We start from the raw sequence: 26,962 nt of genomic DNA, 5'->3' as shown, positions 1-26,962 counted from the left end.
GGTGTGGCCCACCCAACTGTGGGTGATAACCCTGATGGGAAGATTTCCATGGAGGTGTGGCCCCACGCATTCAGCACGGGCCTCGATTAGTTTAGTGGAGCGCTATATAAGCTCACACAGAAGGAGCAAGCTTGCTACAGCCAAGAGGGACAGTTTGAAGAATGCACAGGAGATGAGAGAGGAGCTGAAGCTTACAGAGACAGTTCGTAGATGGTCTTTGAAAGCAGACTTTTGCTCCAGAGACTCTAAGAGAGGACAAATGCCCCAAGAGCAACTAAGAGTGACATTTTTGAGGAGCTGAAGCCTAGAGAGGAACGTTCTAGGAGAAAGCCATTTTGAAACCAGAATTCCATAGCAGACGCCAGCCACATGCCTTCCCAGCTAACACAGGTTTTCCGGACACCGTTGGCCATCTCCCAGTGAAGGTACCCAATTGCTGATACATTATCTTGGACAGTTTATGGCCTTAAGACTGTAACTGTGTAACCAAATAGACTCCCTTTATAAAAGCTAATCCATTGCTGGTGTTTTGCCTCCCAGAGGCATTAGCGAACTAGAACAATACATGTTCAGTTTTTTGAGTGTGGGAAACTTGACTCTGCCTGTTAGAAATCTACAGAACAAGTACCCCAAAAATCAGGTATCATCGAGAATCTGAACATCATGATTAACAAGCTTTCGTGAATCGATTTACATAGGCCGAAATATTGGTCCTTTTCAAACAAACATGATAACTTTACAAAGATCGGCCTTGTTTGAAATTAACAGTCTTCTAATTTCCCCTTCTCCCTTTTCTCCCATTCTCATACTTTTCTCTTCTCCTCCCCTTCCCCCTTTTCTCTCCACCTGTAACATCTTCTCTTCCTCCTCCAGGTAATAGTGTTTATTTTTATATCACTATGAGAATCATGACTTTACCTTCTTCAGAGTATTGCTTTTATAACACCTTTGTTGAGATATAATTCACATACCATACAATTTACCCATTTAAAGTGTGCAGCTCAAGTTCAATGGTTTTTAGTATATTCACAGAGTTGTGCAACTATCACCACAGTCATTTGTAGAACATTTTCATCGCCTGAAAAAGAAACTCATACCCATTAGCTGTCACATCCTATGGCCCCCTAACCTGCCCGTCCTCAGCTCTGGGCAACCAGCAATCTACTTTCTGTCTTTATGGCTTTGCCTTTTCTGGACACTTCGTATAAATGGAATCGTTCAATTTGTGGTCCTTTGTGACTGGCTTCTTTTGGTTAGTGAAATGTTTTCAAGGTTCATCCATATTCATGTGGTAGCATGAATCAGTAGTTCATTCCTTTTTGTTACCAAATGATAGTTTATTACCAAATAATAAAACCATAAAGGTTGTATTACATTGTGTTTACCCATTCATCGGTTGATGACCATTTGGGTTGTTTCTGCTTTTTTGGCTCTTGTCAGGAATGCTGCTGTGAACTTCAAGTACAAGTTTTTCATATGTTTTCATTTCTCTTGGGTATTTACCTAAGGGTGGACTTGCTGGATCACGCGGTAACTCCCTGTTTAACCTTTTGGGGCACTGCCAGGCGCTTTTCTGAAGTAGTTGCTCCATTTTACATGCCCTCAGCAGTGGAGGATGTTCCCCGCTTCTCTGCTCCCTTGTTATTGTCTGTCTTTCTGATTGTTGCTGTCCTAGTGGGTGTGCAGTGGCATCTCACTGCGGTTTTGCTTCGCTTTTCCCCAGTGGCTCGTGATGTTGAGCATCCTGTCATGTGCTATTGGCCCGAATATTACCTTTGAACACATGTCCGCGTCAGACTGGCCTGCCTGTGGTTGGGGGGATCGCATGGCTGCATCCTGTGTCCTGGGGTACAAGGGCTTTTCCCAGAGGTGACTGTGGGCCGAGCAGCCACCAGGAGAGCAGTTGGACCAGCTGCGGAGGAAGGTTTGGGAACCACCTGGGAGGGCTCGGACCCTGAAGCCCTGTGACTGGATGCGATTCCCAGACAGTCTGGGGTCTCTTCAAGGGTAAGGTTGAGAAGGGCAGGTGGAAACAAAAACCAGAGACCCACTGTCCTAACTGGGGCATGTGGAGGGGCAGGACCAGCCACCGAGGGATGGGCCAGGACAGGGGCCCCAGGGTACAGGCCAGGGAGCGGGCGCTCGGGAAGGAGACCCCTGCCCTAAGTGCCTGGGCAGATAGCAAGGGCCTTACCCACCTCTTCTCACACAACCCTCACTACTGTCCCCTGGTGACAGCTGCCTTCCCATCTCACAGACAAGGAAGGTGAGAAGTTCCTCAGCAGAAAACAGCCAGCTGGACCCAGGCCTGACTTATTCCAAAGCTTTTTTTGGGGGGGACACTACACTGTTTCACATTCTGAAACCAGTAGGGAAGAGATTATTATCATTTGGAAGGAATTTGGGGAGGGGCCTCAGCTTAAACCCCATCCCTTCAGAAGGTTCTTCTTGACCACCCGAAGGGCCCTTAATACCCAGCACTCAGTCTGTTTTCTTATTGGACTTGTTATTATAATTTGTAATTGCATTCACACACAGTTTACTTTTTTATTGTGAACTGCGTTTATTGTAAAGCACAGTCTATTTAGTAAGGTGTGACTGTTTGTTCTCCATTCTGTTCCCACTGCCTGGCGTGGTGGCTGCACATGGCAGGCTCTCAGGAGCTATTTGTGAATGTGCAACTGAGGTAGCATTTGGAAAACAGAGGTGCATAAGGGGTGTTTTGCGTCTGCCTTCCACAGGGCCCCAGGGTGTGACACCGGGCTTGTTCTCCCAGGGCCGGTATAAAAACAACGTTCACTGGGATGAGGACTGAGCTTGAGGAAGCAGGAAGTAGGTGTGGTGAGGGTGCGACGGCCAGGGTGGCCTGTAAATGGAAAATCAGACTCTTGGGCCACACACCAGGGCAGGTCCTTAGTGAAGCTCAATGCCTCACTTTTTCCTTGAGAAACTTGCCAGAAGGGATACTTCAGTGGCAACTCAGGGAACAGTCATGTTCACCCAAGAGGCTGAACTCGGCCTGAGTTGGAGAAAAACCTCCAGGGTCCCCGGAGGAGTAAACACGTGGAGTCAGTAACACATCGATCTTGCTGCCACCCTTTCTCTCCCACATTTGCACATACAGAAATGTTTATTCTTGGCGCCTACTAGAAGTCCTCTGTTTGGTGGGCGCCAGCCCAGGCCCTGCCCTCACGGAGCTCCTGGCCCTGGAGGACACAGTTATAACACGAGGCCCCAAACAACACAGGGCAGAGGCCCCATCAGTCTTGTTCACCATTGCATCCCCAGGGCTTTGCCTGGCGTTTGCAGGGAGTAGGTGTTCCAGATGGTTCCAGCTCATAGTCTGGAAGGAACCACAGACAGGAGAAGAGGCCATTATCAGAAAGAATAGTCAGTGGACCAAGAAGAGGAGAGTACAGTGGGGGCCTAGAGAAGGCTGTTGGGAGATCAGAGAAGCTTCTGAAAGGAAGTTTCTTCTCTGATGCAGAGGGGGCCAGGGGGCTCAGAATAGTGGAGGTGGAGGAGTGGGAAGTATAGCAGGCAGGGGAAACAGGGTGTGATCCTTTATGGGAACTTGAAATAGTTCGATTTGTTTGGGACACAGAGTGACAAAGACTTAGGCAGGAGTCCCAGTTGGAGGCTGGTCTGGAAGGAGCCAACTTCAGGAAGGGCTTAGCACAGTGGGCCGGCCACTGGGGCCTCAGAGCCTGGGGTCTCTAGTCTGGGGCCTGGGCCCCCATCTCCTGCCTCCACCCCCATGATCCTGCCCCACTGGGTACCCTAATTTCTTCAAAACAAAGTTCTTCCTTGCCCTCTCATGCCAAGAACAGCAAAGAATCCCTCATTGGGTTTTAATTTGTTTTTAAAGACCCACCTACATGCTCTCATCCATTTTGCAGATTGTTTCATTATCCAAGCAGAAAGGCAACAGACACAAACAAACAAACAACAACAAAAAAACCAAAACACTGGAAACTGGCTTGAAGATCAAGAATAAGTAAAGGACTACTTTACTGAAAGTTTTTATTGAATCACAAGTAAAATCAGCCTAATTACTTTCATAGGATGACTGCATAGATATAGGTAATTTCTCCCTTTCTTCCCTTTAAACTTGATTTCCATTTATTCAAAGATTATGCAACACTATAGTGGTTTTCTTTCGACAAAAGTAACTGAGTTGTTTTTGTGCCGCATTTCCTTTTCTCTGGAATCAGTGGCAGTTGTTCAGCCACACCTGGGAGTGTGAAAGACCCTTTAAACTTGAGAGACAGAAAGAAAAGTCCTCTAGTCTAGTGCACCCGTACCGCACATCCTGCGGAGGAATTAATTCTGCTTCCTCCTGGCCTTCAAGCATGCACTTCAAAATCCCTCAATTCTCCCATGCCCTCTAATTTAGGGTCGTTTTTCCATGTGCTTAAAAAACTGAGCTTTTCCAAGAAAGGTCTATTTGCACCCCTTCTATTTCTTCAACCTTCCTTTGCCACCCAAACTGCTGTCTCCAGAGGCCTCCTGTGTGAGCAGGGCACTGATGTCTTGTGCGTTCTCCCGGCCCCGTCTGGGTGTCTGACCCTGGGGCTCTGTCCTCTCCCACAAGCTGGTTCTCAGTCGTCTGCCCCCCACCTCTTTCCTCTCCTCCTTCTCAGGCGGGCGCGGGGCTCATTCCTTCCCGAGGCTTATCCCCCTGCACCGGCGCCTGCGGCCGTCCAGCCCACCCTCCCTCCGGATGGCTCCCAGATCGCTGCAGCCCAGACCCGGCCTGAGCCTCGAGCCGCCTCTCCTCCTGCCTGGCCGGCAGCGTCCTCTTTATACCCTCGGGTCAAACCAACCCTTCTCACCCCCCAGAGGTGCCGCCTCCCCGCCTTCCCTCTAGTGCTGTTCCTTGGCCCACCCGCTCTGGAAAGCTGGCCATCGGTGCTGTTTTTTTCGTCAAACTGGCTCCTATTTCTCAACTCTGGTGTATCGTCAGGGCCCTGGGCCCGGCTCTGCTCTGACTTTCCAGATGGTTTTGGAGAGTCAGTGGCACTTCTTGCAGCTGTCGCCTCTCCTGTAATGGGAAGGGCCAGGCTCGCTGCGAGCCCAGCGCAGGCGGCTGCGGCGGGTAGGGCTTTAAAAGGGAAGCAACGCTCAGAAAGGTCAGAGGTCCTGAACTAGGGCCCTGTTCTTTCCATTACACTCTAGGGCGCGCTCTGCCCAGCCCGGGGAGCAGCAACGAGCCGGAGCCGCCAGCCTCCTTCGGGAACTTTGGTTCCCGGGCCCCAGGGGGTCGCAGCCCAGCTTCCCGGCCGGAGCCGCGCACCCAGCCCGGAGGCTGCCCCGCCAGGCTGGGCGGCCCCGCCCCCTTCCCCGATTGGCTGTCGGGAGCGAGGCGGGGCCCAGGGATTGGCTGCGCGGCGGCCGCTGGCTGACGTGGCGGGGCCCGCGCACAAGCCGGGCCCGGCTGCAGGGCTAGCGGGCCTGAGACAGCGGCGGCGGCCGGAACGAGCGAGAGAGCGCGCGGGCGGTGTGGGGCCGGAGCGCGGGCCGCCGCGATGCCACTGGAGCTGGAGCTGTGCCCCGGGCGCTGGGTGGGCGGGCAGCACCCGTGCTTCATCATTGCCGAGATCGGCCAGAACCACCAGGGCGACCTGGAGGTGGCCAAGCGCATGATCCGCACCGCCAAGGTGAGGGGGAGCTGCGGCGGAGAGGGGCGCCGGGCGGGGGCGGGGCCTGGGGCGAGGGGCGGGGCCCGGGAGGGCCGGACCCCGGGAGCGGGCACCGCGGTCCGCTCCCTCTGCGTCCCCCTGTCCGGCCAGACGTCCAGCTCGCCAGTTCCGGTTTCAGAGTCTTTCGAATTCCTGTTCTTCACGCCCTCCGCCACCCCCCTGGCCTGTCTGCACTAGTTTAGCAGTTGCCTCTTGACCCGATCTCTCGACCCCGCCTCCCTCCCCGCTCGCCCTGTCTGCATCTGGTGCCAGAGGGATCCTTCTAAAACGCACGTTTCATCAGGTGCACGCCTGCCTGGCACCGTCAGTGGCTCCCCACTGTCCGCAGGGGAAGTCGAAAGCCTTTAACGTAGCCTCCGTGACCTTCATGATCTGGCCCCTTCCAGACACCCTCCAGGAACACGGCGACTTTCACTTCCTGGAAGTGGCTATGGTCTCTCTCACCTGCCGTTTGTTCCCTGTGTTTGCAAAATGACGTGGTTAATAGCTGGACTCGGTTCAAATCCTGACCCCACCGCTTACCAGCTGTGTGAACGTGGCCGGGGTTGATAGTCGTAGGCGTTAGCTTATAGGGTTGTTATGAGGATCAAATGGGATAGCTCATGTAAAGCTCTGGGCCCAATGCTTCGCACATAGTTCTTTAAATGTGTGGCATCCACCTGAATGTAGATAGGGTGTTTATGGGTATTCATACCCCCTCTTGGCAGATTTATACTCGTGTTCAGGTCTACTTAGGAGCCTTCTCCACCCTCCACCCCCACTCCCCAGGCTGGGTTAGGGGCTCCTTCAGTTCTCATCAGATTGCATTGTCCTTGCCTGTTTAAGTGTCTTTATCTCCCTTTTTGGACTGAGTCCCCTGCATGGGCCGACTGTCAACGTTCTTCATTGTGATCCCAGCTTCGACCATAAGGTCTGCTTGCTGTGCTTCAGGTATGGTTTCTTGGGTTAGAGATGGTTCACCCTATCTTTTTCCTTTCCCTTCCCTTCTTCTGTGCTCTTTGCCTGACTTCATATCATTCATGGTTAGGTTTGCTCTGACTCTTCTTTTAGGGCTAACTCTGGTTTTCTTGGAAACTAACCACTGAATCATAAAAATACTTTAAAAATCTAACAGTTATTAACATTCCTTGGGTGCTTATTCTACCAGATACTGGGCTAAGTGCTTTAAATGCACAGTCTCATTTGCAAATAGTGAATGTTTACTTCTTCCTTTCTGTTTTGGATGCCTTTTATTTCTTTTTCTTGCCTAATTGCTCTAGATAGAACTTCTAGTACAATGTTGAATGACAGTGGTGACAGTGGACCTCCTTGTCTTGTTCCCGATCTCAGTAGGAAACTTTTCAGTCTTTCATCATTGAGTACAATGTTAGCTGTGGGTATTTCATATATGCCTTTATCATGTTGAGAGAGTTTTCTGTTTTTATCTTTTGAAGTGTTTTTATCAAGAGAGGATGCTGGATTTTGTCAAATAATTTTTTCTGTGTCAATCGAGATGATCATGTGGTTCTTCTCCTTTGACTTGTTAATGTGGTATTTTCCATTAATTGATTTCTTGTGTTGAACCTCCCTTGCATACCTGGAATAAAACCCACTTGGTCATGGTGTATAATTCTTTTAATTGCAGATGGATGTGACTTTAAAGTCTTTTGTTGAGGATTTTTGCATCTATATTCATTAGAGGGATTAGTCTGCAATTTTCCTTTATTGTAGTATCTTTATCTGGTTTTGGTATTAGGGTGAGTTAGGTAGCATCCCCTCTTCAGTTTTTTGAAAGAGTTTGGGCAGGATTGGTGCTAATTCTTTTTGGAATGATTGGTAGTATTCACTTGTGAAGCCATCTGGTCCTGGGCTTCTCTTTGTTGGGAGGTTTTCGTTAACTGTTTCAATCTCTTGACTTGTGATTGATTTGTTGAGATCTTCTGTTTTGGAGTCAGTGTCATTGTTCATGTGTTTCTAGAAAAATGTCCATTTATCCAAGTTGTCTAGTTTGTTGGCATACAGTTGTTCATAGTATCCTCTTGTGATCTTTTTTATTTCTGTGAGATCAGTAGTAATGTCCCCCCGTTCATTTCAGATTTTATTTGCATCTTCTCTCTTTTTTTCTTTGTCAGTTTAGCTAAGGGGGCTTGTCAATTTTGTTGATCTTCTCAAAGAACCAACTTTTGGTGGTGTTGACTTTTTTTTTTTTTCAACTTCATTTAATTCTTCTCCAATCTTTGCTGTTTTTTTCTTTCTCCTTGCTTTGGGATTAGTTTGCTGTGCTTTTTCTAGTTCCTCCAGGTGTGTAGTTATGTGTTTGATTTTAACTCTTTCTTCCTTTTTATATGTAGGCCTTTAGGACAATAAACTTCCCTCTCAACACTGCCTTCACTGTATCCCATAAGCTTTGATATGTTGTGTTCTCGTTTTCATTTGTCTTGAGTTATTTACTGATTTCTCTTGCAATTTCTTCTTTAACCCACTGATTGTTTAAGAGTGTGTTGTTTAACCTCCATAAACTTGTGCATTTTCCAGTCCTTCTCCTGTTGTTGATTCCATCTTCATTCCATTAAGATCAGAGAAAGTGCTTTGTATAATTTCAATCTTTTTAAATTTATTAAGATCTGTTTTGTGACCCATCATGTGGTTTATCATGGAGAATGATCCATGAGCACTTGAGAAAAATGTATGTCCTGCTATCTTGGGGTGCATTGTTCTGTATATGTCTTTTCAGTCTAGTTCATAAAGACTGTTTCCTTATTGATCCTCTTAAGTGTTTTGTATTGATATGAGTGATGCATTGAAGTTTCCAATTATTGTAGAGATGTTTATTTCTACCTTCAGTGTTACTATTGTTTTCCCCATTTATTTTGGGGCACCCTGGTTAGGTGCATATATACTTATGATTGTTATTTCTTCATGGTGGATTGCCCCTTTTATTAATATATAATGTCCTCCTTTGTCTCTGATAACAGCTTTACATGTAAAGTCTATTTTGTCCTATATTAGTGTAGCTACCCCAGATTTTTTTTTTGGATACTATTTGTGTGGAATTTCTGTTTCCAGCCTTTCACTTTCAACCTATTTGTATCCTTGGGTCTGAAATGAGTCTCTTGTAGACAGCATATAGATGGCTCATTTTTTTTTTTTATCCTTTCTGCCAGTTTGTGTCTTTTCTTTGGCAAGTTTAATTCATTAGCATTCAGTGTTATTACCATAAAGGCAGTATTTACTTCAACTGTCTTATCCTTTGGTTTAAATATTTTTGCCTCTCTTTTTACTCCTTTAGTTACCTTTACTGGTAATCTTCATTTCTACACTCTCTTCCAAGCCTCTCTCTCTCCTGTCCTTTCCTTTCAGCCTGCAGGATTTCCTGCAGTATTTAGTATTTCTTATAGGACAGGTCTGTTTTAATTGAACTCTCTCAGCTTCTGCTTATCTGTGACTATCTTAAACTCTCCCTCATTTTTGAAGGACAGTCTTGCTAGGTAGAAAATCCTTGGCTGACAATTGCTCTCCTTCAGTAGATATCTTGTGCATATTATACCACTGCTTTCTCGCCTCCATGGTTTCTGATGAGAAATCTGCACTTAGTCTTATAGAGTGTCCCTCATATGTGACGGATTGCTTTTCTCCGGCTGCTTTGAGAATTCTCTCTTTATCTTTGGCATTCCACATTCTGCTTCGTATGATTCTTGGAGTAGGTCTGTTCCATTTGGCGTACGTTGCACTTCTTGGACGATCTCGCACTGCAGCGTCTTCGTTTCTCTGTCCTGCACTTTCCTGGGTGTTGTCGAGCACTCCCCCGATCTCCAGAGCCCCAAATCCGTAGTTGCGACCGTTTCTGCCTGACCCCCATTTGTTTTTCCGGGAGAGAAGTGAGACCACCCTCTCCCTATTAAGCCACTTGGGATCTGTTGATTGCATTTTGAAGGCTCAGAGAGGGTAAGTGACTTGCCCAAGGGCACCCAGCTAGTAGGTGGTGGATTTTAAAGCCTTGGCCCCCCAGCCACAGGGCTGCGGCCTTTGTCCTGTAATGGTGAACTGTCAAATCCTAGTCTTCATTTTGGGAACAACCTGTTTTTCCAAGGTATGACCTCTTTGAATTCTGAAGTTGTAAAGATACCTAGAGTTACTGAAGTCTTGGAAATGAAACTATCATGGCACCTGTACCCCTTTTAATTTCGGGGAATAGTTGGGCAGGGGGAGGAGAATGGGGAGGTTGGGCTGTGTTATTGTAGAAAGAGCAATGGACTGGGAGCCAAGAGGTCATGTACTAGCTGAATGATCTTGGGCAGGTGACTTTTCCTCTCTTGGCCTTAGTTTCCCTTGCTTTACAATGTGTGTGCTTTTGTTTTTTAATTTTGAGCAGTAGGATTTTTTGAAACCCTTATATATATATATATATTTTTTTACTTTAATTGTTCCTTTTCACTTTAATTTTTATTATTTTTGTGTGTGGTAATGAAAATATTCAAAAATTAATTTTGGTGATGAACACACAACTATATAATGGTACTGTGAACAACTGAATGTACACTTTGTATGACTGCATGGTATGTGAATATATCTCAATAAAATGAATTTAAAAAAAACAAAATCCAAAAAAAATAAAATAAAAAATAAAATAAAATAAAATATACATTCTGCTAATCTCCCTTTTTATGTTTAAAATAATTACTGATAAGGAAGGATTTACTTCTGCCATTTAGCTATTTGTTTTCTGTATGTCTTATATGTTTGTTTCTTAATTACTCCATAGCTACTTTTTAATATTTAGTTGTTATTTTGCAGTGGGCCATTTTGATTCTCTTCTTTCCTTTTGGGTGTATGTTTGTTAAATTTTTTAATGGTTACCTTACTGGCAGTTTTTTATCACTTTAATATGTCATCCCACTGCCTTCTGGGCTCCATGGTTTCTAATGAGAAATCGGCTATTGGTCTTATTGAGGATCTCTTATGCATGATTAGTCACCTCTTGCTTGATGCTTTCAGGATTCTGTCTTTTGTCTTTCAACAATTTGAGTATAATGTATCTCAGTTTAGTTTGAGTATAATGTAACTCAGTTTTGAGTTCATTGAGCTGCTTGGATGTGTAGATTTATGGAGTTTTCAGCTATTGTTTCTTCAAATATTCTTCTCCAATCTCCCATCCCCCCTGCCTCTTCTCCTTTTGGGACTCCCACAATGTGTATGTTGGCTTGCTTGATGGTGTCCCGTCAGTCCCTTAGGCTCTCTTCACTTTTCATTCTTTTTTTTTTCTATTCCTCTAGACTGGATAATTTCAATTGTCCTATCAAGTTTGCTGATTCTTTCTTCTGTCCACTTGCATCTGCTGTTGAATTCTTCTAATGAACTTTTTGCTTCAGATATTGTATTTTTCAAGTCAAGAATTTCTGTTTGTTTCCTTTTAACAATTTATATCCCTTTATTGATTTTCTCATTTTGTTCAAGCATCATTTCCCTAGTTTCCTTTAGTCCTTTGTCCATGATTTCCTTTAGCTCTTTGAACACATTTAAAACAGTTGATTTACAGTCTTTTCCTAGTAAGTCCAATGTCTGGGCTTCCTCAGGGACAATTTTGATTTTTTCCTTTAATTGGGCCATACTTTCCTAATCCTTTGTATGTTTTGTGAATTTCTGTTGTAATCTCATTGAAATATAACAGGGTGACTCGGAAAATGAGATTCTTCACTTTCCACAGGGTTTGCTGTTTGCTTGATTGTGGAAGGCTTAGCTTGTGTTTGGCCAGGGTTTTGACAAGATTTCCTTGAATATCAGGAGCTGGATGCTGACGGTGAGGGTGGATGGCTCCTGGCACAGCGTTGTGGCAGCAGAGGGAACCAAGGAGTGCAGATCCAGGGTGGGCGGCAGCAGGCACGTCACTCACACAGGCCTGGGATGCAGGGGTTCCAGGGTAGGGCCCCAGTCCTGTCAGCTCCATCTCTGCTTCCTTGGGCTGAGCTCTGAGGCTGGGCATGGCCAGGGCCTTATTATGCGGGATTTTGGGTCCACCTCAGGACACTTTTGTGGTAGGCAGAATGCCTCTCCCCCCACGCCCACATCCACATCTTAGTCCCTGGAACCTGGGGATACGTGGCCCTGGACCGAAACCCTTATATTTTAAGACTTGTTTTTGTGTTGGGCACCATCTGTGTATGGGGTCCCATTACCAAGTGTAGTTACCCCAGTGTGTTGCTACAAGCTGACTTGCTCATACAGCTAATCTGTTTACACTAGTAGAGTTTGTTCCATTTGTCATTAGAGGTTTATTCATTGAATATACCTTTTTTTCCAATGCAATTTTATTGAGATATATTCACACACCGTATAATCCATCCTAAGAATGCAGTCATATAGTATCATCATATAGTTGTGCATTCATTGCCAAAATCAATTTTAGAACATTTTCGTCACTCCAAAATAAGGAAAAAAAAATCAAAAAAAGAACACCTGAAACATCCTTATCCCCCCATTATTTATTTATTTTTTGTCTTTATTTTATTACTCATCTGCCCATACACTGGATAAAGGGAGTTCAGTTTCGCAATTACACAGTTACATCGTAAAAGCAATAGAGCTATTCCATCGTCATCAAGAATCAAGCCTACTGGATTACAATTCAGTAGATTCAGGTATTTCCTTCTAGCTGTTTTAATACACTAGAAACTAAAAAGGAATATGTATATAATCCATAAGAATAACTGTCAACTCTATTTGAAATCTTTTAGTACTGAAACTTTATTTTGTTTCATTTCTCTTCCCCCTTTTGGTCCAGAAGTCTTTCTCAATCCTATGATGCCAGGGCCAGGCTCATCCCTGGGAGTCATGTGCCATGTTGTCAGAGAGACTGACACCCCTGGGAGTCATGTGTCACAGAATGGGGAGGGCAGTGAGTTTATTTGCAGAGCTGGCTTACAGAGAAAGGCCACATCTGAGCAACAGAAAAGGTTCTCTGAGGGTGACTCTTAGGCACAATTTTAAGTAGGCTTAGCCTCTCCTTTGCAGTAACAGACTTCATAAGTATGAGCTCCATGATCGAGGGCTTGACTTATGAAACTGAGATTCCCTAATGCTTGCTGGTATGTCAGGAATTCCCCAGGTGGGGAATTTTAATATTTCCACGTTTTCCCCCAGTCTCTCAAGGAGACTTTGCATTTATTTTTTTATTTTCAGCACAAAATACCCTGGGATGTATTGGGGTATTACATTAACCCGTATAGAATAACAAGGTCTCATTCCCTGTTGTAGGTTCCTTGTAGTTATGTTGTTTAAATAAACTGACCATACAGGTTAAATTAGATAGTGTGCTACAGATGAATATACTTGTAACTTTCAAATTTTGCTGCCAGTGGAGTGACCCCTTGGGTCTTCGTGGAGTTCTGCTGCCTGTGAGGAGGGACGCAGTAAAACTTTGAACAAAGAAACCCTCAGCGTTCAAGTAAAACAAAGGTAGTGATTTTGTTTTCTGCACCTAGAGCTCACCAGGGCATTAAACACATAGGAGATCATTCATTTTAAGAAAAGAAGCTGAGAACAGAAGAGGAGGAAGCTACCCTCTCTCCAGACAACTGCTGTCCTGGGGAATGTACCGGAACTCTGTCTAAGCTCTTGTCAGTAGCAGTTTCCACATTTATCATTTTCCTGTAGCAGGAAGGTTTGCCCAGATGGACACAAGCTTTTTACTTCTCTTGGGTGTCTGCTCCTTGAGAGGGAGATGAGAAGTAAAGAGAGCCAGAAGGGACACTGTGTGGGCCTGTCACTGGTTGGTGTGAGGCCTGGCGTGAAGCAGGAGTCCGGGTTGGAGGCCCAGGCCAGGAGGCTCGTGTTCTGCTGCCCTCAGGATGCCGTCAGCTCTGCCAGTGACTCGCTGGGCAACCTTGATGGGGTCACTCTGGGCCTTGGGATCTTCCTCTAGACAATGAGAACTCTGTTGCCCAGGGTCACTTTCAGTTCTAAAGATCTTTGAATTCCTTTCCAGCATCAAGTCCTGACTGTATCATCTTGTGATTTTTCTAGGAGTGAACAGCTCTTTTGGCAGTAACATTTCTTGAGCCAAGAGGTTTTTAGCAGTGTGAACACATCTGTGTCTACTGAAATGGCAGCAAGCGGACACTTGAGAGGGGTCTACTTAATATTTCCATTGAGTAGTTTTTTGAAACAATTCTGGGAGATTGATTGGAGGCTGACTGGTGTCAGAGAAACACTGAATTATAGCTTTTGTAGTCAGGAGTTCCATTCAGTAGAGAGCACCCAGAGCAGGGCATTTCTAAGTTTTGTTTGTTTGCTCTTTGCCTCAGCACCTGTTGTTGAAACAAAATGTCATGTCATGCAAAAACGCACAAGTGCTAAGTAGCTAAAAGCAGAGTTGGTGTTTTTGAAGTCAGAGTAAGGGTTCCCCAGAAGAATTTACAAGTCCTGGAGCTAGCCCAGACCGCTATTTGTTCAGGTGAAGAAACTGAGTCCGGAGATGGGAAGTGACTTATCCAAGGCAACATGGTTGAGTTAGGGCAGAGTTAAAGCCAAAATCTGACTTTCTTTCCTAAATTCTGATCCAGTGCTGAGTTCACTATTCTCTGCTGTTCCGGTTTGCTAATGCTGCCCATTATGCAAAAATACCAGAAATGGATTGGCTTTTATAAAGGGGGTTTATTTGGTTATGAAGTTACAGTCTTAAGGCCGTAAATATACTTCAGGCATCAAGTATACCTTCGCTGAAGGAAGGCCAGTGGCGTCCGGGAAACCTCTGTTAAACTGGGAAGGCAAGTGGCTGGCATCTGCTGATCCCAGGTTGTGTTCCAGCTTCTCTCTCAGCTCCTGTGCATTCTTCAAAGAGTCCCTTTTGGCTGGCTGTCTGCTCCTTCTGTCTGTGAACACTTTTAGATGGCTCCAGTGATTTAGTTCAGACCCACCCTGAATGGGTGTGGTATGGTAACACCTCCATGGAAATTATCCAGTCAGAGGTCTTGCCCACAGTTGACTGAGTCACATCTCCATGGAAACAGTCAACAGGTTTCAACCTAATCAACACTAAACACATCTAACCCAAGAAGATTGCAACAAAGAGCATGGCATTTTGTGGAACATAATACATCCAAACTGGCACATCTGCTGAGTTATGCAGTTTAAAATCTTTCTTAATTGTTTGATTCATTATGCTTCAATATTACAATACAAAACCAAACAAAGCAGAAAAACTCTAGCTGTTTTGCATTTTAAAAGGGAAAGATAGGGGGAGGCCCCATCCTCGGACAGCTGTTTTTCCCTTCCAGGCTTTCTTGCTGCTTCTGTTGGGAGTCCTTATCTCGGTCAATCACATATTGTTGTTTTGAGAAATTCAATTCTGCAGTCACAATAGCCACACTTCATGTGCTCCATAGCCCCGAGGGGCTAGCATACATATTGCTTTCTGGTTATTTATATTCTTTTTGTATTTTGTTTGCTTTTATTCGCTCAACAGTATTTCTTGGGAGATTTTCCATATTCCTAATATGTATCTACACCATTCATTTTAACAGTTACACAACTTTCCATGTGTACTTTAAAAACACCTCCCTATGTGCATCGAGTCTATTTTTGATATGTTGCTATTGCAAGCAAAGAAGCAATGAGCATCATTTTGCATACATCTCTCCGCCCCCCATTTGTGTCAGTATTTCTTTTGGACAGATTTCTAAAGTTGTGTATCCACTTCATCAAAGTATATGTGTTTTTTTTTTTTTTTTTTTTTTTTTTTATTATATGTGTTTTTAAAATTGTGATAGATATTGCCAATCTGCCTTTTAAATTTCTCCCTCCTCTTTGAAATTCCACCTTTATCTCAAACTAAATTTCCATATACAGAGGATCTGTTTCTTGACTTTTTCCCCCAATGATCAATTTTCTATCCCAGCATAAATATTTCTTAGTTAATACCCACTAGGACAAGCCTGACTTTTTATTTTAATTTTGTCTTTGCTATCCCTGCATGCTTCTCTTTCATATGAACTTTGTAATCAATAACTTCTTCAATCTGAGCTCTAAGGCCATGTCCACTCAAATATAAAAACATTTTCAGGAGCATTTGGATATATTTCCCTTGACTTAATTCAAAGTATACTCTGTATTGGAATTTGCAAGGGTTTACTGGATAACCAACCCATTTCACTTGGAAATGGGAAGGCCTTACCTAGAAACATACGTGGCATACACCATTTTATTTATTTTTTTATTTTTGCAGACAAAAAACTCCTGTTTCCTCCCTTTTCCATCTCCTCCTTCTCTGGTAACCTCTAATGCGCTGTCTCTGCAGATTTGCTATTTCTAGTCATCTCTTAACAAGTGATAGCATACAGTTTTTGTCCTTCTGTGTCTTACTTGTTTTCAAGGTTCTTCCATACTGTAGCGTGTCTCATAACTTCATTTGTTCTTATGACTGAATAATATTCCACTGCATGTGTGTACCACATTTTGTTTATCCATTCATTTGTTGATGGACATTTGGGTTGTTTCCAGCTTTTGGCTATTGTGAATAATGCTTCTGTAAACACTGGTGTACAAGTATCCATTTGCAACCATATTTTGACTCTCTTTGGGTATATACCTAGACGTGAGATTGCTCAGTCAAATGGTAATTCTATATTTTAACTTTCCAAGCAACTACCATATTGCTTTCCACAGTGGCTGCGCCATTTTACATTCTCACCAACAATGCACTCATGTTCCGATTTCTCTGCATCTTCTCCGACACTTGTTATTTTCTGCTTTTAAAATGGTAACCATCTTGGTGTGTGTGGGGGAAGTGGTAGTTCATATGTTTTTTTTTTTTTTTCTTTTTTCAAATTGTTTTTTGTTCTTTATTACATACACATATGAATCCATAATCAATACATAGTATTGGTCTGTCTTAATGGTTATTTAAACTTACAAAAATGTAGCATAATAGTTGCATCATTCTGAGTCTTTATTTTTCACTCATATGCTTCTGATAATTTCTTGCATATATATGTATTTGTTTTGTCTTACTTAACTGTTCTACAGTTTTCTGTTGTACAAATACAACATTCTACTCTTTCCCTTCCTGGTGGCTGCTACGTTCATTCTCACGTCTTAATACAAATTGCCATGTCAATTATTGTACAGTATATTCTCCAAAGTGGAATTTTAAGAAATGCTTTCTTACCCCTTACATAATAAAGGCATTCTCCTATATTTCCTTTTAATAGTTTTAGAGTTTTGTTTTTTACATTTTAGTTTTTGATCTCCTTGGGGTCTATTTTTAAGTATAATGGATGGCAGGGATCTAACTGGAGAGCCATTTACCCTGAACTTATTTTTTTGAATAGGTCAGTCACTTCCTTCCTGACTTGTGATGTCACTTCTGTCATATACCAAGTTCCCACAAATTCATGGGCATGTTTCTTGACATTTTCTATTCCACATAACTACTAATGCATTCATACCAAAGAATTTTAATAATTAGAGCTTTATGTAGGGTATCATATTACTTAAACTTGGTAATCTTGTCCCTTCCTTTCTAATTCTTACACCAATTTTCTTCGTGTTCCTGCACTAGTTAGAACTTCCATTCAGGACCATGTTTGGCAGCAGAAGTGTAGCAGGATCTACACTTACTCCTGCCTTTGAATGAGAAGGCTTCTGAAAGTCCAGCAATAATAATGTATGCTATGAGTTTGTGTAGGACATGCTTCCATTTAATTAATCCTCTTTCTCCTCATGAAAATTCTTGGATATAAGTGCTGGGCTTCTTTTTAAGGCTTTCTCACTTTCCGGGTATTTTGTTTTAGAAGGAATTTTCTAACATGCTATGAATCTGCTGAAGGCCTTCTTTATTCTAGGAATTCATAGCATTTTTAATGAGTTAAATTTATTGAATTCAATTTAATGAATTCTCTGATGTCTAATGTGGTGTGACTTCTGGCAAAAAGCCTTTCCACATCCACTACACTGATAAGGCTGTTCACCTTTTGGATTCTTGCATTTAAAGCAAGAAGTGAGATCTGCGAAAAGGCTTTTCCACAATCATCACAACCATGAAGGTTTCTCTCCTGTAAGACTTCTGAGATGCACAGTAAGAGGTGAACTTGGAGGGGATGCTTTCCCGCAGACCTTACATTCAGTGGGTTTATCATCGGTGTGACTTCTCACACATATAAGTGATGTGACTTGAGAAAAGGCTGTTCCACATTCATTACATTCAAATGATTTCTTTCCGATATGAATTTTTTCATGTTCAGTAAGATTTGATTTGCCGTTGAAGGCTTTCCACATTCCTTGCATGTAAAGGGTTTTTCTCCAGTATATCCTCTCTGGTGTGTAATGAGGCTTGATTTCTGAGTGAAGGGTTCCCACGCTCATCACATTCATAAGGTTTCTCTCCAGTATGGCTTCTCTGATGAGTAATGAGGTTTTCCTTCTGGTCGAAGGCTTTTCTATATTCACTGCATATATAGGGTTTTTCTCCAGTATGAATGCTCTGATGTTTAGTGATGTATTGCTTTTGGCCTGAAGGCTTTTGCGCGTTCTTTACACTCATATTTTCTGTCCCCTGTGAGTTTGCTCACGTCCTGTGAGATGTGATATGTGACTAAAGACTTTTTCACATTCCTTACATGCACAGGTTTCTTCCCAGTATGAAATCTCTTGTGTCTGAGACTTGGCATTTGAGTCAAAGCATTCCCACATTTGTATGATTTTTCTCCAGTATGAGTTTTCTGATGAATACAAAGGTTTTCTTTCTGGTTGAAAGCTTTCCCACAATTATTACATTTATATGCTTATTCCCCTCTATGACTTTTTAAATGTGGAGTAAAAAATGACTGTAAAGTACAGACTGACTACATTGAGGACGCTCATCTGGTTTCTCTCGAGTATGACTCTTCTCATACTCCATGAGGTTTTGTTTCAAGATAAAAGCATCCCCATATTCATTACAACACCAATTTATGTATGAATAGTCTCATGCTCAAGGAGATTTAATGTCTGGCTAAAGGATTTCCAATATTCCTTACATACACAGGGCTTTACTCCTGCATGATTTTTTAATGTGAATTTGACTTGCCCACAGTCATTACATCCAAATTGTTTCTCTTGAGTATTAATTCTCAGATATCTCATGAGGTTGAATTTCCAGCAGAAGACTTTCACACTCATTCCACTTAGAGGGGATGACTACCATGTGGGACAAACTGTGGCAAAACTCATTGTATTCATTCTTTCTTCCTTACACAGATTCCCTCGTGCTTAGGTGAGCATGACGCAGATTCTTTCAAAGCAAAGGCACATTCATAGAGGCTGTATTTTTATGAAACCAGGTCTGCGGTCAGAGAAAATATTTTCCCAACTTTCTTACATTCTCTGCCTTATCTTAAGTCTGTGCTGTTGTGGAAGGAGATGTGACTTCACTCACAGGCCTCTCTTTATGCCGTTCTCTCTGCTTCTTGACAATGGCTCCTTCATATTTGTCCCATCTTCCACGGCTTCAGCTGACGATCACATCCGGTTTCTGGCTTGGCAGCCAGTAAATGGGGAAATGATACAGCACCTGAATGTTATCCCGGGGACAAAACAACACCCCATAAATCAACTCTGGAACCTTCTGGCTTCTGAAGGATAAAAAAGGTGCAGCTTCCAGAGATGCATGAGTATGGTGACCCAGCAAGTCTCATTGTGGTTTTCTTTTTTTCCTCATTGTGTTTTTTTGTTTGTTTTTTAAATTTTTTATTAGAAAAGTTGTGGATTTACAGAATAATCCTGCATTAAATACAGGATTCCCATACACCACCCCACCATCAGCACTTAACATTGGTGTGGAAAGTTTGTTGCAATTGATGATAATACTTTTTGGTAATTCTACTATTTTTTAAAACAATGGTTACGTTTGTTACAAGTGATGAAAGATTATTAAAGCAATAGTATAGCTATTGTCCATAGTTTATGTAGGGGTATTCTCCCCCCATATTCCTGACCTACTGTTTTTCTTTTCATGCATGTCTTTATTTTATTATTCATCTACCCGTACACTGGATGAAGGGAGTGTCAGTCACACAGTTTTTACAATCACAGAGTAACATGATAAAAGCTATATACTTATATAAATATTATCAAAGATCAAGGCTGCTAGATTACAGTTCAGCAACTTCAGGTGTTTCCTCCTGGCTATTCTGATACACTAGCAACTAAAAAGAAATATCCATATGAGTCAGTAGCCATAATCATTTGTTAAATCCTAATTTCTCAGTTACACCTCTTCCCTCTCATTTGAGCATTCTCTCAGTCTTCAGGGATATCTGGGCAATGACCATTTTAGCTCCTTTGTGCTGTAAAGGGGTGTCGACTCTATGGGGTAGAGGAATGAAACTGGTTGATGTTCTGGGAGAGACTGGTATCTCTGGGTTTCAGGGCTTATCTGGCATAGGAACAACCTGGAGGCCTTAAGTTTCTGAAAAAATAAACTTCCTAAGTAAAAGATTTATAGAGTCTTAGAGCCCAGGGGATTCTTTAGAGTTTTCAGGAATACTGTTGGTTGGGGCTGGCATACTGTGGCAAATTGCAACATCTGGCTGAAGTTTGCATAAGAGTGAACTCCAGAATGACCTCTTGACTCTATTTGAAATCTCTTAGCCGCTGAAACTTTGTTCATTGTGGTTTTAATTTGCATTTCTCTAATGGCTAATGATGTTGAGCATATTTTCATGTGTTGGCCATTTGTATGTCTTCTTTGGGGAAATGTCTATTCAAGTCCTTTTCCCATTTTTTAATTGGGTTGGTCTCTTGGTGTTGAATTGTAGGAGTGCTTTATGTATTCTGGATAGTAAATCCTTATCCAATATATGGTTTGAAACTATTTTCTCCCATTCTGTAGGTTATCTTTTCACTTTCTTGATAATTTCTTTCCATGCACAAAAGTTTTAAATTTTAATGAAATAAACTTTATCTATTGTTTCTTTTATTGCTCCATGCTTTTGGTATCGTATCTAAGAATCCATTGCTGAATCCCAGGTCATGAAGATTTGCTCCTATTATCTTCTAAGTGTTTTATAGTTTTGGCTCTTATACGTAGGCCCTTGATACATTTGAGTTGATTTTTGTAGATGGTGTGAGGTAGGATCTGACTTCATTTTCCTGCATGTGGATATCCAGTGCTCCCAACACCATATGTTGGGAGCACTACATGTTCTTAGCACTCTGGTCAAAAATCAATTGACCATAGATGTGTGGGTCTATTTCTGGACTTTAAATTCTGATCCACACTGACGTTTGTCTGTCTTTGTGCCAGTTACACACTGTTTTGATTACTGTTGCCTCCAACACCATTTGAAATCTGTATGAATCCTCCAACTCTGTTCTTCTTTTTCAAGATTATTTTGGCTATTTGGGGCCCCTTTCAGTTCCACATGAATTTGAGGATCAGTCTTTCCATTTTTGCAAAAAGGCTGCTGGAATTTTAATAGGGGTTGTATTGAATTTGTGTATGACTTCTGGGTAATGTTAACAATGTTAGCTCTTTCAATTCTTGAACATGGATGTGTTGCCATTTATTTAGGTCTTTAATTTCTTTTTCTTTTCTTTTTTTTTTTAGTTTTTATGCTGTTAGTCTTTTGTATCTTAGTTAAATTTATTCCCTTAGGTGCTAATGTAAATGGAATTGTTTTCTTAATTTCCTCTTAGGATCGTTCATTGGTAGTGTATGGGAACACAATTGTTTCCTCTATGTTGATCTTGTACCCCACTACCTAGCTGAATTCGTTTATTAACTCTATTAGTTTTCTTGTGGATTCCTTTGGATTTTCTATATATGAGATTACACATAGAGATAGTTTTACTTCTTCCTTAATTTGACTACCTTTTATTTCTTTTTCTTGTCTAATTGCTCTGGCAAGAACTTCTAGTACAATAGTGAATGGCAGTGGTGAAAGTGGGCATCTTTGGCTCATTCCTGATCTTAGGGGGAAAGCTTTAAGTCTTTCACCATTGAGTGTGATATTAACTGTGGGTTTTTCACAAGTGCCCTTAATCATGTTGAAAATTGCATGTTGTTTTTAAAGATAATGGTGCGTAGCAGCTGCCCCAGCCTTCCTGTTTTCTCTGAGAATCTATACCAGATCACTGAAAGGAGTCCTAATGTGTTTCAGGAATGCGGGGCTGATTGTGCCAAGTTCCAGAAGAGTGAGCTGGAATATAAGTTTAATCGGAAAGCTTTGGAACGGCCATATCCTTCGAAACATTCCTGGGGGAGAACCTATGGGGAGCACAAACGGCACCTGGAGTTCAGCCACGCGCAGTACAGGGAGCTGCAGAGCTATGCGGCGGAGGTGGGGATCTTCTTCACTGCCTCTGGCATGGATGAGGTGAGCCCTTTCCCCGTTTAGTCGATGGAGCCTAAGAACACCCTTATGGCTCTTGAAACACATGAGATTCTTCTAGTCAGCCAGATAGTTTGAAGCAGACTCCAGTTCTTTCTCTAGCATTGTGACTCTGGGGACAAGGGAACAGGTTTGTTTGTTTGTTTGTTTAGGAAATCCTATCTGAAGAGGATAGCTTAGAGGGACCTGCTCTTCACCTACTTGCTGCCCTGCAGGTTGAGGCAGGACCGCCCTCTGGGTCTAGTTCCAGGTCTGAAAATTAGGTTTGCCCAAAGTCAGTATGAGCTGCTGGCAGGTCAGCGCTCCATTTCAGGTGGGAACAGGTAAGCCATTTGTGTATCAACCATAGAACCGAACAGCCCCCATAAGCCATTTCAGGCTTCTGAACATACTCACAGCCTGGGAGAGCTGTTGAGGTGTGTAGTGTCCTCTAAAAAAATAGGATTGTTTTGTTAACGGACAAATCAGAACATTTGCCTCTGGTTAAATATTGTTCTTTCGAAGTGCTGATCCCTGGAGGGCAGGAAGGTGGACATCCAGCTCCTTGGCCTCAGAGCCAAGACCCTGGTACCTGGTGGTTTTCTGATTCCAGCTTAAAGATATGTCCTCAGGGAACTTGGGGAGACCACGCCCACCTCCCACCACAGGCTCCTGGCCCTCTTTGCTTCTGTGATCCTATGCGAAATACCTCTCTTCCCTTCTCAACTGTTAGCCCCACAGCTTCCCCAGGGAAATATCTGTTGAATGAATAAACAAATGCATGAGCTAAATAAAAGGGAGGGATAGTGTCACACACCAGACTAATAAGTCTATGCAGTGGTTCTCAAAGTGTGGTCCAGGAACCCCAAGATTCCCAAGACTTTTCTGGAGATCCATGATGTCAAACTATTGTTACGGTGATCTTCGGATGTTGTTTGCCCCTTTTACCCTCATTTCCTCACAGCATACAGTAGAGTTTCCCCAAGGACGTGTGATGATGTCATCATTCTGGCAGCCACTCATGGGAGCTGTGTTTGTATGGTTATTATTATTATTATTGCTTTATTGACATACCATACAATTCACCCAGTTAAAGGGTGTAATTCGCTGGTTTTGAATGTACTCACAGAGTTGTACAACCATCGCCACTATCTAATTTTAGAACACTCACATCACGACCAGAAGTAACCCAGTTCCCATCAGCTGTCACTCCCCGGTCCTCCCATACCCCTGGACAACCACTGATCTACTTTCTTTCTCTATAGATTTGCCTATTCTGGATATTTCATATCAATGGAATTGTAATATGTGGCTCTTTGTATCTGACTTCTTTCAAGCAGCATAATGTTTTCAAGGTTCATCCATGTTGTAGCATGTATCAGTACTTTATTCCTTTTCTTGGCCTAATAATATTGCATTGTGTGATGGTTGGGTTCATGTGTCAACTTGGCTAGGTGGCCTAGCTGTCTGGTCAAGCGGGCACTGGCCTGACGATTGCTGTGAGGATATTTGAGGCTGGTTAATAAACCAACGGGCTGGTTTGTCGGATCATCAGTCAATTGACTGCAGCCGACTGATGACTCATCAAGGGGCATGCTTCCACAGTGAGAGAATGCAATTGGCTGGATTTTGTCCGGGTGATCAGTTGGAGGCTTATAAGCCGGACGGTTAGAGAACCTTCACTTCTTCTACAGCTGCTCAGTGAAGCATTTCCTGGGGAGCTTGTCGAAGTTGCCAGTTCGTTTCCTGAGGAGTTCGTCAAAGTTGTCGGTTCGTTTCCTGAGGAGTTCGTCAAAGTTGTCGGTTCGTTTCCTGAGGAGTTCGTCAAAGTTGCCGGTTTGTTTCCTGAGGAGTTCTTCAAAGTTGTCGGTTCGTTTCCCGAGGAGTTCGTCGGACGTCTTCCTTGGAGTTGACAGCTTGTTGACGGCTCTGCAGAATTTGGACTCGTGCGCTCCCGCAGTTGCATGAGTCACTTTTACAATTTGATAATTAGAGACATCTCTCATTGATTCTGTTTCCAAGGAGAACCCTAACTAATACACATTGTATAGGTATACCAGGCCTTATTTATTCATCAGTTGATGGACATTTGGATTGTCTCCACCTCTTGCCTATTACGAATAATGTTGCCTTGAACTTCATGTACAAGTTTTTGTGTAGACTTGTTTTCATTTCTCTTGGGTGTGTACCTAGGAGTGGAACTGCAGGATCATATGGTAACTTTATCTTTAACCTTTTGAGGAACCACCAAACTGTTTCCCAAAGTTGCTGCACCATGTTACATTCCCACCAGCAATGTATGAGGGTTCTGATATCTGCACATCTTGCCAACATTTGTTATTGTCTGTCTTTTTGATTCGAGCTATCCTGGTGAGTGTGAAGTGGAACCTCATTGTGCTTTTGACTTGATGGCTAATGATGTGGAGCATCTTTTTATATTCTTGGCCATTTATGTATCTTCTTTGGAGAAGTGTCCATTCAGATCCTTGCCCATGTTCTATTTGGGCTATTTTTCTGTTTATTATTGAGTTTATATATAATCTAGATTCAAATTCCTTATCACATGTATGATTTGCAAAACTCTTCTCCTAATCTCACTTCCTTGGTGGTGTCCATCGAAGCACAAAAGTTTCTAATTTTGATGATGTCTGCTTTATCTCTTTTTCGTGCTTGTGCATTCTTGAATTTTAACAGTGCCTCAGTTTTAAACCGCAATGTGCTATCACTACTTAGCTATCAGTATGGCCAAAATGAAGAGTGGTGACAAAACCAAATGCTGGTGAGGGGTGGAGAAAACAGATCACCTGTGCCCTGCTGGCAGGAGTGTAGAGTGGTGCCCCACTCAGGGAAATAATATGGCAGCGTTTCTTTCAAACACCTTTATTGAGGTGTAATTCACAGATATTCCCCCACTGAGAGTACACTGGCAGGTTCTCATAAAACTAGACGTGTGCTCACCACACAGCTCAGCAGGTGTGCTCTTGGATGTTCATCCCGGGGGAATGAAAACTTCTGTTCACACAAAACCTGTGCATGAGTGGGACAGTTTTATTTGTGGTTCCTCTCTCAGTTTGCCACAGCTGCTGTCACAAATACCACACAGAGTTGCTTTAAACCACAAGCATTTATTGGCTCATGGTTTGAGGCTAGGAGAAGTACAAAATCAAGGTAGTCACAGCCTGCTTTCTCCTGGAGTCTGGAGATTCTGGCGCTGGCTGCCGGCAGTCCTTGGGGTTTCTTGCTTGTGTCTCTGCCTCCCGTCATGTGGCACTATCTGCTCCTCTGGTTTTCCGCTGAGTTCTGGCTCCTGTCCTATTTCTCTGACTTCTGGCTTCTGGCTTCTTCTCTTTACAAGGTCTCCAGTAGTGTAAGACCCACTCTCATTCAATTGGACCACACGTTAACTAAAAAATATATGTTCAAGCACTCCTGTTTACAATGGGTTCACACCCACAGGAATGCAGATTAAGACTAAGAATATCATGTCTATCATTTTTGGGGGTACATAATTCAATCTACAGCAGTAGCCCTAAAACTGGAAGCAACATTCATGTTCTTCAGTGGTGACTGGTTAAACTGGTGGAATACTACTCAGCAAGGAAAAAGAAGGAACTACTGCTACACACAACAGCTGGAGTGGATCCCACAGGAATTATGCTGAGTAAAAAAAGCCAATCTCAGGAGGTTGCACACAGTGTGCTCCTGTTTATATAACAGTCTTGAAATGACAGAATGACAGAGCTGGAGGATGCATTGGTGGCTGTCAGGGATTGGGGAGGAGGCTGCAGGAGGTGGATGTGGCTGTAAAGGGTGGCACGGGGGATTCTTTTGGGGATGGCACTGTCCTGAACCATGACCGTGGCAGTTGCCGCACAAGTCTGCGGCTGTGGTAAGACGGCATGGCGCTGACACACACACACACACACAAACACACACAAAAACACACACTCCCAAGTGAGCACAAAACTGGTGAGATCTCACTAAGCTTGTGGACTGCATCAGTGCCGGCTCCCAGGTTGTGATGCTGTGCTGTAGTTTTACGAGATGTCCCCACTGGAGGAAACTAGGTGAAGGCGACCTGGGGTCTCTGCGTTACTTCTTACAACATCATGTGAATCTATAATTATCCCAAAATGAAAAGTTTAAAAATGTTAAGAAAACAAAATTCCTCAGTTTTCATTTCTAACTCGGTAAGTAGCAGTAGATGTAACCCCCCTGGATAGCGGCTCTGTGGAGTCCTCCTTCAGAGTGTAAAGGGGCCCTGAGATCAGCACATTGGGGAGCCCCTGCTGTCTGCCCAGTGATTGCACGGCCTCTGGAGCCAGATTTTGGGTTTGACTATGGCCCTGCCCGCCATCTTGGTGTGACCGTGTAGAACTATTTAACCTCTTTGTGCCTCAATTTCTTCTTTTGTAAAGTGGGGATCATACCAGAACCCCTCTCTCGGGGTTGTTATGAGGTTACATGCACTCATTGGCTCATTCGTATAAAGTGTGGCAGGCACCAGTTCCTGTTAAGGAAGGGCTTTGGGTGCTGGCCCTGGCTCTGTGGTCAGCGCGCAATGGCACTTTGCCCAGGCCTTCCCTGCCCAAATTGTATGGTATGTGGATTGTGTCTCAATAAAGATGTTTAAAAAGAAACAAGACTGTATTCTCCGGAGCTGCCCTCTCTGAGTTTAGACCCTGGTGCTCTGTGTGGCCTTGGGCTCGCCACATGACCCTCTGTATTAGTTATGGTTCTCGACGGAAACAGAACCAACAGGGGATATCTGTAAGTGTGAGATTTTATAAAAGTGTCTCATGTGACTGTGGGGGTGCACGAGTCCAAATTCTGTAGGTCAGGCCACAAGCTAGCAAGTCCGATGAAGGTCTTCGATGAACTCCCCAGGAGAGGCTGGCTGAAGAAGAAGAGACAGTTCTCTCTTTTCCTTTAAAAGTC

The 26,962-nt window shown here is 43.3% G+C and overlaps 1 protein-coding gene across 1 annotated transcript in view; it reads left to right on the top strand.

Moving 5' to 3' along the window:
- The first annotated feature begins 5,528 nt into the window (after positions 1-5,528).
- NANS (N-acetylneuraminate synthase) overlaps positions 5,529-26,962 on the top strand; it is a 31,328-nt gene continuing 9,894 nt past the window's right edge. The window contains exons 1-2 of the mRNA XM_037797475.1: positions 5,529-5,660; positions 21,815-22,030. Of these exons, the coding sequence (XP_037653403.1) occupies positions 5,529-5,660; positions 21,815-22,030 (348 nt within the window). The remainder of the gene's footprint in view (positions 5,661-21,814; positions 22,031-26,962) is intronic.

Source organism: Choloepus didactylus, chromosome 10 (genome assembly GCF_015220235.1).
Source record: "Choloepus didactylus isolate mChoDid1 chromosome 10, mChoDid1.pri, whole genome shotgun sequence".
NCBI lineage: Eukaryota > Metazoa > Chordata > Mammalia > Pilosa > Megalonychidae > Choloepus > Choloepus didactylus.
Note: the sequence above shows the minus strand (reverse complement) of the source record. Positions and strands in the feature narration are given on the sequence as shown.